Source organism: Suhomyces tanzawaensis, assembly GCF_001661415.1.
Source record: "Suhomyces tanzawaensis NRRL Y-17324 unplaced genomic scaffold CANTAscaffold_6, whole genome shotgun sequence".
NCBI classification, from domain to species: domain Eukaryota; kingdom Fungi; phylum Ascomycota; class Pichiomycetes; order Serinales; family Debaryomycetaceae; genus Suhomyces; species Suhomyces tanzawaensis.
Genome location: NW_017963641.1, coordinates 504,818 through 519,670, shown reverse-complemented (window position 1 = coordinate 519,670; position 14,853 = coordinate 504,818). Strand labels below are relative to the sequence as shown.

General features: G+C 47.3%; 8 protein-coding genes across 8 annotated transcripts; 6 read left to right on the top strand and 2 right to left on the bottom strand.

Annotated features, from left to right (window-relative positions):
- Positions 1-257: 257 nt before the first annotated feature.
- Positions 258-982, top strand: GAR1 (H/ACA snoRNP pseudouridylase subunit). The gene has a single exon (XM_020207927.1). The coding sequence runs from the start codon at positions 342-344 to the stop codon at positions 879-881; it is 540 nt and encodes a 179-aa protein (XP_020063035.1). The 5' UTR covers positions 258-341; the 3' UTR covers positions 882-982.
- Positions 983-1,348: 366 nt separating this feature from the next.
- CANTADRAFT_35772 (uncharacterized protein) lies at positions 1,349-2,245 on the bottom strand (the record flags this gene model as incomplete). Its single annotated transcript, XM_020208651.1, has 1 exon — positions 1,349-2,245. A coding segment is annotated over one exon (897 nt), but the record flags the coding sequence as incomplete, so codon positions are not given.
- Positions 2,246-2,767: 522 nt separating this feature from the next.
- On the top strand, positions 2,768-3,517 carry CANTADRAFT_7387 (uncharacterized protein; the record flags this gene model as incomplete). The annotated part of the gene is made up of 2 exons (XM_020211108.1): positions 2,768-2,834; positions 3,093-3,517. The coding sequence occupies 2 exons, from the start codon at positions 2,768-2,770 to the stop codon at positions 3,515-3,517; spliced, it is 492 nt and encodes a 163-aa protein (XP_020063033.1).
- Positions 3,518-3,953: 436 nt separating this feature from the next.
- On the top strand, positions 3,954-4,543 carry CANTADRAFT_26905 (uncharacterized protein). Its single transcript, XM_020207926.1, has one exon. It carries the CDS (start codon positions 4,057-4,059, stop codon positions 4,429-4,431), a length of 375 nt encoding a protein of 124 aa, XP_020063032.1. The 5' UTR covers positions 3,954-4,056; the 3' UTR covers positions 4,432-4,543.
- Positions 4,544-4,552: 9 nt separating this feature from the next.
- CANTADRAFT_26904 (uncharacterized protein) lies at positions 4,553-6,942 on the bottom strand. The gene has a single exon (XM_020207925.1). It carries the CDS (start codon positions 6,523-6,525, stop codon positions 4,672-4,674), a length of 1,854 nt encoding a protein of 617 aa, XP_020063031.1. The 5' UTR covers positions 6,526-6,942; the 3' UTR covers positions 4,553-4,671.
- Positions 6,943-7,210: 268 nt separating this feature from the next.
- On the top strand, positions 7,211-8,917 carry CANTADRAFT_91357 (uncharacterized protein; the record flags this gene model as incomplete). Its single annotated transcript, XM_020211811.1, has 1 exon — positions 7,211-8,917. The coding sequence occupies one exon, from the start codon at positions 7,211-7,213 to the stop codon at positions 8,915-8,917; it is 1,707 nt and encodes a 568-aa protein (XP_020063030.1).
- Positions 8,918-10,218: 1,301 nt separating this feature from the next.
- On the top strand, positions 10,219-11,658 carry ARP4 (Arp4p; the record flags this gene model as incomplete). Its single annotated transcript, XM_020211107.1, has 1 exon — positions 10,219-11,658. The coding sequence occupies one exon, from the start codon at positions 10,219-10,221 to the stop codon at positions 11,656-11,658; it is 1,440 nt and encodes a 479-aa protein (XP_020063029.1).
- A 1,013-nt stretch (positions 11,659-12,671) lies between these two features.
- Positions 12,672-14,783, top strand: GLC3 (1,4-alpha-glucan branching enzyme; the record flags this gene model as incomplete). Its single annotated transcript, XM_020210350.1, has 1 exon — positions 12,672-14,783. One exon carries the CDS (start codon positions 12,672-12,674, stop codon positions 14,781-14,783), a length of 2,112 nt encoding a protein of 703 aa, XP_020063028.1.
- Positions 14,784-14,853: the final 70 nt, after the last annotated feature.

Below are 14,853 nucleotides of genomic sequence, written 5' to 3'. Positions count from 1 at the left end.
AAAACAGCAATAATCGATAATGAACAGTAACCTCATCCAGAAAAGATCAGTTCCCAACCCAAGCTTCTGGTCCCACGAGCTGGCCTCCCCTAGAAGCGTTATCGAAGTGTCCTTAGCTAGAACCCGCCATCCGCACTGATGTCACAGGATGGATGTCGCAGCAGTGAGGGTGTCGCGCACGACACGCACTCGATGAGGTCTACTTCTCAATGAAAAATTTCCCTCTCTGCTCATCCTCCATAACCAAAATGAACAGAGGCAGAGGAGGATTCAGAGGAGGCCGCGGTGGCAGAACCGGCCCTTCCCAATTCCAACAAGGTCCACCAGACACCGTCTTAGAAATGGGTGCTTTCAACAAGGCCTGTGAAGGCGACATCGTGTGTCGTTCCATAAACGTCAAGATTCCATACTTCAACGCTCCTATCTACTTGGAAAACAAGACTCAGGTGGGTAAGGTCGACGAGATCTTGGGCCCCTTAAACGAGGTCTACTTCACCATCAAGACCTCCGAAGGTGTCAAGGCCGACTCCTTCAAGGACGGAGACAAATTCTACATTGCCCCAGACAAGTTGTTACCATTAGAAAGATTCTTGCCAAAGGCAGCCCCAGTTGGTCCTAAGCCAAAGAAGAAGAGCACAGGCGGTGGCCGTGGTGGCTTCGGCGGTGCCAGAGGTGGCCGTGGTGGTTTCGGTGGTGCCAGAGGCGGTCGTGGTGGTTTCGGTGGAGGCCGTGGTGGTGCTAGAGGTGGCTTCGGTGGTGCCAGAGGTGGTGCCAGAGGTGGCTTCGGCGGTGCCAGAGGTGGTCGTGGTGGTTTCGGCGGTGACCGTGGTGGAAGAGGTGGTTTTGGTGGATCCAGAGGTGGAAGAGGTGGCCGTTTCTAACCCATCATATAATCGAATCATTTTCATGTAAATTTATTTGCACTTCGTCTTTGTATAATTCTATGCACGTTTAAAAGAGATAGACTCATCGAGTCCTAGCTAACTAAGCTGTAATCTAGAGCACGGATTCTCAAAAGAGGATTTATTGATCACTACGCAATTGTGTTTAGAATGCCAATACTATTTGGAACGATGGTATAATTATTCATCTACAAAAGTACTCTACGAAAACGAATGCTGAAATTCATTGCGGAAAATGATACTATACGATCTTTTCGAAAGTAGCTTTGCTATCCTGGATTTGCAATTATGGATTTACAAGCATTATGACTGCTTGCGTAGTTTTCTTTGTACATTTGTTGAGAAATTTCATGTCACTTCTCTGCAACCCTTAGCTAGTTTCTCTTTCCAACTCTCAAACCTTTTTCTTTTGTCTTCAAGTTCTCATCAAGTGAAATTTGGGACTCGATAAGTCCACAGCTCTCAAGCATCACACATCTCAACTCTTTGTAGCCATATCTCATGCTCACGTATTTGTTGACGCTGGTGTTGTTGAACAACAATCTCGGTAAGGTCACCAAATCTCTCAATTGTACCTCATCAATAATTCTTTCAAAATACTCTATAACTTTTCTATTTCCCAACCGGATCAGTTCTGGGTCTGGGTTCTTTTTGGGCATGGATTTGGACACCACCACATCTACCTTGGTGAACACGACCTCGAATGGAACTCCGAGTTCGATCAAATGGTTGACAAGTTGGATATCTTCCTCTCTGAATCCTTCGGTGCTGTCAATCAACAAGAACACTCTTCTTAACAATGCCCGTTTCTCAAGATACTCCAATACGAACTTACCCTGCTCAAAGTCGGCAAACTCACCGTATCCTGGACTGTCGATCAATCTGAATTTGTTACCTACATTGAAGCAGTTCAAGGTTTTGGTGTAGCCTGCCCTTTTGGACACATATGCGTGTTCGGTAAAAGCACCCTTCGACTTGGATTCGAGCTTGGTGAGGAGGAGGTTGTTGATCAAAGACGACTTGCCCACATTGGTGTGTCCCAACAAGAGCACTTCTGGCAACGGGTTAAGAAGTTCTGGTTTAATTCCGAACGTTTTCTTGGAATGCACCACATTTTCGTCGTACTCAGTCTTGTTGTAGGGGTCCATCTGGTCGTAGGCATCGAGTCTTTTTTGGTGCAAACGCTTGTACTTTATGTCCGGGATGTCAGAATAGTCAGCGTAGGTCCATTCTAAGTTGGTTTTGCATCTGTTGAAGAGCGACTGAGTGGCTGTGAGTTGTTTGGGTGACGGAGGAGGGTAGATAGGATGGCGGAAGTGGTTATTGAGGTCAGCAGCAGTGATGGCAGGAGGTAGTGGCATGGACTTACTTGGGATGGGAGGAGATCGCACTAATGCTGGAGGCTTGGACTTTGGATTATTCTTGACGGCTTGAGGCTGGGTCTTTGTCTTGTTCAAGGCACCTACCAAGTAGCTGATGGACCTTGTTGGAAATTTAGAGCTCATTAGGAAGATTGGGTGGTGAATGGCTTAGTGGAAGTGCTCATATGACTTGAAGTGCCAATAGGGAGGAGGAAGTGACAAGAGTGGTATTGCAACAGCCTAGGCTAGAAGAGGAAATTGAATACTGCTTGTAAAGGATATGCAAACTTGACAGACTGTAGAGCTCAAGCGTATAGTGTGATACTTGACAGACTTGAAGAGACTTTGGTGGAAATCACACTTGAAAGGCTTGTAGAGGCTCTGTGGAGTATGAAGTGGACTCTTTGGACTTGGTGAGGCTCGGTGAATCGTTTCTGTTTATGATTATGGTTGAGTCTCTTCAGTAAAAGTGATTTGGCTGATGAGGTTCTTGTGTCTCAGTCTATGGATATTTATGAAGTCTTGAAGGAGAGAAGCGGCTTGAAAGACTTGTTGAGCTTCTTGAGGCGACGTTCTGACACCTGACTTGTTGCGACTCTGAAGCGTATGACGTTATGGACTTGACTCCTGGCTGATCTGCTATATCCAGTCTCGCTCCACTGTGCGATGCCAACCCACATCTGTGCACACCAAACCTATCCGAACACCACACTTCGCCATGATTACCATCCGGTATCCAGTGCTTATAGGTACGTACAGAACCATTGAGAGTTCACTGACGACACACCAGCCAGGTGGTTTCCGCCAAAATCGCTACTAACATCGCCAGCCTTCATTGTCTCCTTGATGGGAGCAGCAGTTTTGGGGTTTGGCCTGTTCCACCTCACCCACGACAAGCTCATCCACTTTGTCACGTTCATGGTACTCACCATCGAGCTCTGGTTCGTATTTGACGGTAAGAGGAGCGCAGGCAGAAAGATCCGCCTTGTGGTGGTGGCGGTTGTTGCAAGTGCCAGTGTGGTGCTGGAGTACGCACAGTCGGTGATCAACCCCTCGCGGGTGTTTGACGTCTACGACATCGTGTACAACGTGGCAGGGCTGGTGGTTGGCATTGTGGTGTGTGTGGTCTACGGCGTGGTTAGTTCGTGGAGAGAACGGCCCTCATACCGACCACTATCTGATATCGACGACGACTACGTGGAGATCCTGATGCGCGACGTGGATCCGGAAAGGGAGCTGTCTGAGCCTGTCTGAGTGGCCTGGAGGGGACCAATTGAACGAGTACTTACGGTCATTGAACAGACTTTTTAACAGAATACTTCAAGGAATACTTGGGGAAACTTGAAAACAATTTTTAAACAAAATATTCGAAGGAATACTTAAGAATAGTTGAGCACAAGACTTCAGAAACATTTGAACAGAATACACAAGAAATAGTTGAGCAGAAGACTTCAAGACTCTCTCTTAGAGGAGTACTTGAACAAAATACTTTACAGAATACTTGAGGAAATACTTAAAAGAAACTCCCACCCAATCACTTCGATTGTGGTCTATCTGGCCATTTGCCAGATTTTCCACTACGAACCGCCAATCTCCCACACATCCGATTGTCTCTCCTGCCATTTGTCATCGGCTGACAATCGTCACCTTCTGAGTAATCGTGATGGCTTCCTGGAAACCCACACGGCACGTGACATTACTAATTTACACTAAGCTGACATCGCCTGCATTTGGTTCGATCTGATAACTGGCATATAAGCCGGAGTTCTCCACAGTTAAAACTCCACCACACCATGTCTTTCTACGGCGGCATTCAGTCCTACGACGTCCACACCTACTGGAACAACAACAACCCCCAAGAGACCAAGTTCGCTTCAGACTTGAGAGAAAGAGTGCAAGAAGAGTTCGCTCAGGAAATCGCGGCTGGTGACATTAGGGTCTACAAGTTCTGGGATAAGCCAATTGGACCCCATCCCATCAACATGTGGGAATTGGACTTCAAGAGCCCCGAAATCTTTGCCAAGGTTGTGCCGTGGTTCCAATTGAACCACGGCAAGTTATCGGTGTTGATTCATCCCAGAAGCGGAAAGGGCGATTTGTTGGACCACACCACCCACGCCTTGTGGTTGGGGCACAAAGTGCAATTAGACAAGACTTTTCTCGAGTAGGGACGTGCTAATACTTGAATCTAGAGCAGCAGAGAAGGCTGAGCTATCTGGTACATCTAGGAGAAGCAGATACGGTTGTGGATACATCTCGCCACATCTAGGGGAAGATACGGTTGCGTATATCATTTTTCATTACAAGCATTTAAGGAACTTGAATGCATCATCTTTTCATTACAAGTATATAACTTGAATGTAGTCTACTTGAAGGAACATCTATCTCAAGCACTTAACTTGAATGGTCTACTTGTAGGCCTTTAAATCGACCTTCCAGGTCTTGACTACCCCGTCAAGACCAACGGTGACAAACTCACCACTGTCTTCGTCATACTTAGTCCACTCGACACCAGAAATACCAGTCTGATGAGCCAATGGGAACTTCAACACCTTGGATGGCTTGTTGATCGAGTACAAAAATAATCCACCATCCAAACCTCCACTAATAACAAACTTGGAGTCAGGAGTCCACTTAGAATCGTAGACTCTACTGGTATGGAATGCCCAACGCGTGGTGACCACCGAAGCGTCGGAGGTGTTGTAGACAGTGTACTTACCGGTGGTATCAGCAACAGCAGCATACTTTCCATCTGGCGAAACTCTGATCAAGCTAGGAGGCGAGCGCAATTGTGGGTATTTGACAGAGCCTTTGGTGAGGCCATCAACCAAAAATTCCTCGATGGTGTTTGTGGTATTGTTGGTGACAAGTACTTTGTCCGATACAAGGGCCAAGGAATTGGAGTTGAAACCTAAATCAACACTGGAGATTTCTTGGAGTTCTGAAGAAAAGACTTGAATCTTGGACTCGTACAACACCACCAAGTTCTTCCCGTTCACGACCTGCTTGGGTTGGCCGGATAACTTGACACTTTTAATCACTTCATTGTTCTTCCAAACCTTGAGTGTATCGTCCCAGCCTGTGGTCACTATTTCATCACCATCCTTCAAAATATCCACGACATAATTGGAGTGCCCAGTTTTGGAGTCTCCAAGAGGAGTTGGCACGGTATCCTTTGCAAGATTCCAATGGTAAAGAGAACCATCAGATCCCCCAGTGTATAAGGTGGAGTCAATCAATTTTAAACTAGTCAATGCACTTTGGTGTCCAGGGATAACCTTTGAAGGAGTGGCAGCGCCCTTTTCGAAGTAGTTGAGGTTACCGTTGAAAGATAAGGAAATAATGTAGTCGTTAGCAACAACCACACCAACTTGTTGGTTTTCAACACCGCCTTGAGAATTGACCACATAGGTGTTGGTTTCCTTCAAGGTTTCGGCATCCCATGACTTGATTGTACCGTCGGCAGAAGCAGTAACAAAGCCACTGGAGTCCTTGAACCAGCTAATGCTGAAGATTCCACCCTGGTGGGCGTTTTCAATCTTGTTCTGATATTCTGCAGTCTTCCCATCATAGATGACAATGGACCTGTCTGAGCCTGCACTGACCAACCATTTGCCATCAGGGGAGAACTTGACGTCTCTGATGGTGTTGGTGTGGTTGTCCCTGACACTCTTCTCGAACTTGAAAGGAGGTCCGTGGAAGAAAACCAATGCCTTGTCATCACTGACAGTGGCAGCACGGTACGGTCTCTGGGGCTTGATGGCCACGGCATTGATAGACGACGAATGGCCTTGGATCTCACCAATCGAATTACCGGAATCCCACGAGAAGCAATGGCCAAACTTGTCCTTACCCTGGCCTACGGCAATGATACGAGCAGAGTCAGCGTCCCAGGCAATGGACTTGATGGGTCCCGAAAGGATCTGAAACTCACTCTTGATGTTGGGCTGCTCAAAGGGCGACACGTCTGTGGCTCCTGGCCCTCCCACAACGGCGACGTCCCAGATCTTCACCTGGCCTGACTCGTCTCCTGAGGCAATGTAGTTGCCTGAAGGGGCAAACGTCGCCACCGTGGTGGCATGGATGTGTTTAGTGAATTGTTTGGCTGGAGCACTAGATTCGGGGTCCACCAGTCTGACCACAATCGACTTGCCGTTGGGATAGGCAATCCGGTTGTGGATGGGGTCGTACGAGAGGTGGAGAGTCTGCGCACGCGTGGTGGATGGCTGAGGAGGATACAAGACCGATGGAGTGATAGTCATGGTGTGGTGTGGAAGAAGAAGGTGGATTGGTGTGCGGAACTAGCAGTGTGTGGCTGCGCCGACTGTCGTGGGACGGTGCGATTTGCTAGCGAGGCCAGCGTACTGGCAGTATCAGGCTAGCGAGGACTGGTACGACAGGTTACGGGGGAGAGTGCCACCAGCGGGAGCTAGTACGGGAGTTGCTGGCGGAAAGCTCCGCAGGGATGGTACTGGCGGGACGGTGCCGGTGGCGACTCTGGGTGGCACTGATCTTTGTTTGGTTGCAAAACACGCGCTGGTGGATACCTTTGAGCTTCTGCAACACTCTGAAAACCTCACTGGATAACCTCTCTAGCGGTTCAATAGTGCCATCAGCTGGCCACGCAGTCGAATATGAGAGTGTTTCACCGCCGGTTTGGAGATGTTGGCTAAATCGCGATTCACTGTTGTCTATGAATTACTATTTGGGGTGCCAGCAAGCCAATTTTGACCAATTTATGCAGTTCAAAAGTGAGATGGAATACATACGCTGTGCCTCATACACCAACACACACAAGCACCTGCCATAGGCCACCAGTTCAGCTGTTCCTGTGCTGGACCACCGACTACGGACAAGATGTCGCGTGCTCCCACATGTCGCAATGTCGCACCACTCACCTTTTCTCGACATAAAATTCCAATGATTGGCCAAACACAAACTTCACCAATGATCAAAGCTGCTTCCACCAGAGCAACCGCTCCTCTTCAAAGAGCTTCGACTCGCGCTGTCCGTGGTATCAAGCACACACCCCGTGCTTTCAACCAGCCAAAGCCCGTCGTGGAGGTCCCTGTTGTCAAAGCTCCAACTCCTCCTCCTATCAAGGCAACCATTGATACTCCACCCCCTCCCAAGACCTCGTGGACCAAGTTCTTGTTCAGAACTACTCTTATCACCTCAATTCTTTACGTCGGTACCTTGTATGCTGCCACCAAAAATGATGACTTGATGGACTTCGTCATTGACAAGAACCCTCCATACTACGAAGAAATCTTGGACTTGATTGAAAACGGATCGGTTGATGACTTGAAGAAGAAGTTGGAAGGCTTGCAATCCAAGATCTCCAACTTGGAATTGCCTTCCAAGGACAAGATTGACCAAATAACCCACAAGTTGGAAAAGTCGGGCGAAGATTTGATCAAGGAAACAAAAGAAAAGATCGCTTCCACTGCTGAGGGTGTTTCTTTCAACTCCCGTGATGCTACTCCAGCCCAACAATTGCAGAAGCCAGTTGAAATTGAGAGTGTCAAGAAAGACATCAAACAATTGCCATTGATCCAATTGGGTAGTGATGTTGTGGATGATTCCGTCAAGTCAACCGTCGCTGCTTTCAACAACTTGATCAAGTCCATCGATGCCAGTAAGATTGCCGGTGGTTCCAACTCGAACTTGATTGCTACCATCAACCAATCCGTTGCTCAATTATCTAACAAGTTGAAGGCTTTGACCAAGGATTTCGATGATGAAGTGCAAAGCAAGTTGAAGGTTTCTCAAACTGAATTATTATCTTCATATACCAAGAAGGAGTTGGAATTAACAGAAAACATGTTACATCAATACAACACTGAAAAGACCAAATTGGAACAAAAGTTGAACAACAGATTGACTCAAGAAATTCAGGCCACCAAGGAGGCTATTTCTCAAGCCGCTGTCAACGCAGTCTCTATGGTCAGAATCGAGCAAACCAAGAACTTTGAAAAGTTGATCAAGGACAAAATCGATGAAGAAAGAGATGGTAGATTAGCCAACTTTGACAAATTGAGCAACAGATTGACTGAATTGGAGTCTTTCGCTGAAAGCTTAGAATCTCAATTGGTAGCCAACCACCAAAAATCATTGATCAACCAATCTTTAACTAAGTTGAAGTCAGTATTATTCACATCCGACGAAACTGCAAAGCCACAATTGGTTAAGCCATATGTTGACAATTTGGCCAAGATTTCACAAGACTCTAAGGATGAAGTGATAGAATTAGCATTGAAGGATTTACAAAAGTTACTCGAAAAGGAATCCACCCAATCGATTTTGACTACTTCTCAATTGTTAGGTCGTTGGGAATTGTTAGTTCCAGAGTTGAGATCTGCATCCTTATTACCACCAAACGCTGGTTTGTTGGGCCACTTAACTTCTGCCTTGTTCTCCAAGTTTTTGTTCCCAGTCAAGGGTAACAGACCTGATGGTAAGGATATTGAATCCGTGATTGGTAGAGTCGAAGCCAGCTTGGTGAGGGGTGAGTTGGATGTTGCAGTTGAGGAAGTAACCAATTTGAAGGGATGGTCAAGAAAGTTGGCCGATGATTGGGTCATTGAAGGTAGAAAGAGATTGGAGGCCGAATTCTTGATTGGATTGATTGAAGCCGAAGCCAAGGTATTATAGATCGCCTGGGCCACAAGAGGGCAATAGTCGAGTAGAGCTCCGGACTGGGCTCTATGTATAGACGTTCAAGTATTTATTACGTTATAACTTGATTATAATACATATAAAAGTTCCGAGTGAATGATGAGAAAAACTAGAAGGGAGAGAGTGTAGTGCCGGGTCGTAATGGCCTTGATCCTGCCCACATTGTAGGTTGTTCTGTTGAGTAGAAATGGGGATTACAATGACGATATGCATAGGTAAGAAAACTATCGACTTATAATAACCAGAAGATTTCTCCTCATACACGATAATAGTTATTCTAACTGATCAATAACAAACGGGAGGGATCTGTCCTCATATACGGCCAAGTATTTTAACTGATACAATAATAATCAGATCTGGTATTCCTCTCATATACGATTATAATCTTTCTGATTTATTGGCTATTTTGGATTGTAGAACGTTACTGGGTAGGTAGGCTGTGGGTGTTTCCAAGAGTGATAATGTACGAAGGTTTGGATCTGGTAGAGCTGGAGACTCTGCTGTTCTGTTGTACTATTTGATAAGCAATGCTATGGAGTAGAATTACGGTTATGCTAGTTCAAACTTATTCATTCTGTGAAATAGAGCCAACTGAGCCCTGCTGGGTGCTGTCCTGGACCTCCTTTTAAAGAGTGTGAAATTTCCTAGTCCAAAAGTAGAATTTGGTAAGTGTCTTATCTGGCTAACATAGGTAATCAGTAGTTAATTCGCTTCATAACAACCACCTTTATTTATTCTGGAAGTACTTAAGTCATTCCACAATAGTTGATAATATTCTATTCTGGAGCTAACATAACTTATTTCACCAATAGAGTTCTTGCCTAATTTGACACAGGGCCGTTCTTCTATTAATTAGCGTGAAACCTTCACAGGCCTGAATGAACCATTTTTGATTGAACAGTATACAATAGGAATGAAACTACCGATAAATCATAAAATAATGTCCTCGTCAAATTAATGAACCGATGATTAAGTGATCAGATAGAACATTAGCTGATAAACGTAAGCCTATAGAAATAGCTCTGGAAAAATCTACTACGAAGACTTAAGCTCAATGCAGTAATATTTGTAAAACTAAAAATGCTCGATTCCAAGTAATTCAAGAATTCTGCTATTAGACGAATATCAACCATATCTATCAAGCCTACTTCCCTAACGAATCTTTGCAGTCTGTGCCAATCGCCTCCCTTACTTGACATTCCACTCCAGAGTCCATACTCGCGATCACGTGCCACCCTCTACATCAACAAATCTTCACCACTGCAATTTCTCCAACCATGTCTGGCTCCAACAACACCACCGTCTACGGCGGAGACGAAATCAATGCTATCGTCCTCGATCCAGGTTCCTTTCATACCAGAATCGGGTATGCGGGAGACGACTTTCCCAAGGTAGTGACCTCGTCGTGCTATGCCTCACCTACGGATGATGCCATGACAGACTCAACAAGCTCATCCAGAATCTTTGGAGAGGCTATTAACGTGCCACGTGCCAACTACAAGGTGAGTCCTATCCTCAAAGACTCGATCATCGAGGACTGGGATGCTGCTGTCGACCAGTACTCCCACTACTTCAAGACTATTCTCAACATCGAGTATCCAGAACACCCTCTTTTGGTCACAGAACCGGTGTGGGCCGAGCACAGCTACCGCAAGACCATGGTGGAAAACTTCTATGAGCACTTCGACTTTGCTGCGCTCTACTTGGCTAAGGCTCCTACATGCATCTCGTTCCAGCAGGGGAGATCCAACTGTTTGGTGGTGGACATTGGCCACGACTCGGTCAGCGTGACGCCTGTGATCGACGGGATCTCGTTGTTGAAGAACTCGATGCGTACACATTACGCAGGCCAGTTCTTGTCCGACCAGGTCAAGGATTTTGTGGACTCCAAGCAAGGTTTGGCTGTCCAGAGCACCTATAAGGTCCGCAGCAAGACTCCGACCGTGTACCCCGAGGCAGCACAGTACCAGGAGCGCGACGTGACACAGGTGACCACCTCCTTCGACGAGTACCAGCAGGCCAAGGTGTGGCACGAGTTCAAAGAAACGGTGTTTGAGATTCCCGAAAAGTCGTTGACCAGTCCCAACCCGCAGACATCCAACCTCAAGGAGTTCTACTCGCTGGAAGTACACAGACGCATGTTCGAGTTCCCCACTGGCCAGTCGGTGCCGTTGGGATTCGAGCGGTTCCAGTTGGCTGAGTCCATTTTCGACCCAGTGTCGTACAAATTCCACACCCAGGAGTTGGCTGACAAGTATCCTGCCAACAACGGTGAGTTGAAGTTCTCCAACCTCTACGACGACTACAAGCCCATCAAGCGGATGCGCAAAGCCGAGTCCAGTCAGTCGACTCCCACGCCAGCCGGTTTTGGTGCCAGCACCACTACTGAAGCACGGGGATTGTCTCAGTTGATCACCCACACGCTCTCGACCATCGACATTGATCTCCGTGCCTCAGTGGCCCACAACATCATTGTGACGGGTGGACTGTCGTTGATTCCTCAGCTCACTGAGAGGCTCTACAATGAGTTGTGCACTGCCAATCCGGGGTTGAAAATCCGGCTCCACGCGGCAGGAAACTCGTCAGAAAGAGTCAACCAGGCATGGATCGGAGGCAGTGTATTGGCGTCCTTGGGGACGTTTCACCAGATGTGGGTGTCGAAGGAGGAGTACGAGGAGGCAGGAGCCGAGAGAATTTTGAACCAGCGATTCAGGTAGAGGACGACAGAGCTGACTAGTATTCCTGACTGGAGGGATGAGTCTTCGGTACTAGAGGCGACTTCCTGACCTTTAGGGAGTTTTCCGTACTAGAGGGGAATCTGCACTCCTAGGTCGGACTCACTCCTAGAGGAGACTCCCCATTCCTAGAGCGGAGCTCCTACTCCTGTTACAGACGAGTCTTCCTAGTGCAAACATGTCTTTTCCCGCTATAGACCAGAAATGACGTTCCAGGGTGACACCCACCCGAGGAAGTATGCAGCTTGACACATTGACCCAACATGAATGCCACACGGAGCCAGCGGAGTTTCTCCGCGCGGCGGGAACGAGAACTGAGAATTCTAACCCCTCGCACTGGCCACTGCTATTGCTAGGAGTGGCCAGTATTCTTAGAACTGGACCTCCCTGGGCCTCCCTGGCCACCTCCCAGACTATTTCTGCAACTTGACTCCCAGCCTCTGGTGTTGTCCCGTATTCTCCTGTATAATATTCTACAAAATAGCGACGCATCGTCTCCCCAAATGTAGCACCACGCGCACAAATAGCGACCCTCTCCCAAACGTAGCACCACTATTCTCCACCACTCGCACCGCTGCCACGAACACTGGCCGGAATACGCACCACCACCACCACCACCACGGCTGGTCAATTCTCCCGCCATTCTACCGATGCCAGTGTCGCCAGATTCTCTTCACCACCCCACCCTTGTGGCACTGCCATCACTGCACCACCAACCCACCACTCCCTCTCCGTCCAATGGACCCATTTTTCCCTAGCTGTTCCCCCACCGTCCCCACAAATTTCCCCTTGTGGTGACCCCCGGCCTCACGTGATGGCAGCAAAAGTGGGCGGGGCGGACTATTGCCAATACCCATATAAAAGGGCCCAATTCCCACATTAATTGGCCCCAATTTGGTCAATTGGTACATTCTCGCCTGTTTCACCCCCATCATCCACATTTCAGTACTAGTGGAATCTTCCCTACAAGCGTCTCGACTGTTTCACCCCCCTCCATGTCAGCAGCTACCGACTCGTCCCACATCGACCTCATCAAGGGCGCCTTGGACCTCGATCCTTGGTTGGAACCCTACTCCCAGGCATTGATCAGTCGTCAGCTCCAGTTCAGAAAGTGGCACGCCGACTTGGCCCAATCCGAGGGCTCGTTGGCCCAGTTTGCCTCGTCGTACCAGTCCTACGGAGTACATGGCGACTGGAGCTCCAAGAAGATCGTGGTCCAGCAGTACATTCCTGACGTCGACGAGGTCTCCTTGGTGGGTGAGTTCAACAACTGGGACATCAATGCCCACAAGCTCCACAAGGCCAACGACTTTGGCTTGTGGAAACTCACCATCGACCCCGTAAACGGCGACTTTGCCATTGCCCACGATTCCAAGTACAAGATCGCCATGAAAAAGCCCGACGGCGAGATCATCTACAGACTCGACCCCTGGGTGTTGAGAGCAACCCCATCCACAGAAAACACCTTGTACGAGGGCCGCTTCTGGAACCCGGACCCTTCAACCACCTACCAGTTCAAGCACAAGAGACCCACTTTCAACAAAAAAGAGGGGATCAAGGTGTATGAGGCCCATGTGGGGATTTCGACCCCCAAGCCCGAAATCGGATCTTACAAAAACTTCACCAAGAACATCTTGCCTTTGATTCACGAATTGGGCTACAACACCATCCAATTGATGGCAGTCATGGAGCACGCCTACTACGCTTCGTTTGGCTACCAAATCACCAATTTCTTTGCTATTTCTTCCCGTTACGGATCCCCAGAGGACTTGAAGGAATTGATAGACGAGGCTCACAGATTGGGTATCAAGGTTTTGTTGGACATTGTCCATTCACATTCTTCCAAGAACGTGGAAGATGGTATTAACAATTTCAATGGAACCGACCATTACTTGTTCCATGGCGGTGCCAAGGGTAACCATGACTTGTGGGACTCCAGATTATTCAACTATGCAAACCATGAAACCTTGAGGTTCTTATTGTCTAACTTGAAGTACTTCCTTGATGTGTTCAAGTTCGATGGTTTCAGATTCGATGGTGTTACAAGTATGCTTTATACTCACCATGGTATGGGTTTCGGTTTCAGTGGTGACTATAACGAATACTTCAACCCCGAGTGGGTCGATCAAGATGCTATCGTTTACTTGATGTTGGCCCACAAGCTTTTAGAAGAAATCGAGGTCCCTGAAAAGGACTTCAAGTTTCTTTCCATTGCTGAAGATGTCAGTGGAATGCCAACCTTGTGTCTTCCAACTAGCCAAGGTGGTATTGGATTCGATTACAGATTCTCCATGGCCATTCCCGATATGTGGATCAAGATCTTGAAACATTTGTCCGATGAAGAGTGGGATCTTGGATCCATTGTCTTCACTTTGACCAACCGTAGACATGGTGAAAAGTGTATCAGTTACTGTGAATCCCACGATCAAGCCTTGGTTGGAGATAAGACCATTGCCTTCTGGTTGATGGACCAAGAGATGTACACTAACATGTCGAAATTGTCACCTTTGACTCCCGTTGTTGATAGGGGTATTTCGTTGCATAAATTGATCAGATTGGTTACCTTTTCCTTGGGAGGTGAAGGTTACTTGAACTTCGAAGGTAATGAATTTGGTCACCCCGAATGGTTGGACTTCCCAAGAGCCGGAAACCAGGAGTCGTACCATTACGCTAGACGTCAATTTAACTTAATTGACGATGATTTGTTGAGATACAAATTTTTGTTTGACTTTGATGGTGCCATGCAGCACTTGGACACTAAGTATGGTGTTTTAGACACTCCACAAGCTTATGTTTCATTGAAACACGAGGGTGATAAGGTTTTAGTTTTCGAAAGAAATGGACTTTTGTTTGTGTTCAACTTCCACCCTACCAACTCCTACCCTGACTACAAGATTGGTGTTGAGACCCCCGGTGTCTATCAGATCGTCTTGAATTCAGATGATGATAAGTTTGGAGGCCACAACAGAATTCTGGAAGTTGACGATAAGGGAGAGAAGCTTCAATTTTTCACCAACAACGAAAGATGGAATGATAGATCAAACTCTTTGATGGTTTATATTCCATCCAGGACCGCGCTTGTTTTACAGCTTAAAGACAAGGTCTGATGTGTTGGCCTTAGCTCAGGTTTAGCAGAGCCGTTCTGTGTCTGTTTCGGTGAACTATTTTTCACTAGAA

Bases quoted from the DNA above. Each gene is read 5' to 3' on its own strand.
- GAR1 (XM_020207927.1), top strand. From the start codon at position 342: ATGGGTGCTTTCAACAAGGCCTGTGAAGGCGACATCGTGTGTCGTTCC.
- CANTADRAFT_26905 (XM_020207926.1), top strand. From the start codon at position 4,057: ATGTCTTTCTACGGCGGCATTCAGTCCTACGACGTCCACACCTACTGG.
- CANTADRAFT_26904 (XM_020207925.1), bottom strand. From the start codon at position 6,525: ATGACTATCACTCCATCGGTCTTGTATCCTCCTCAGCCATCCACCACG.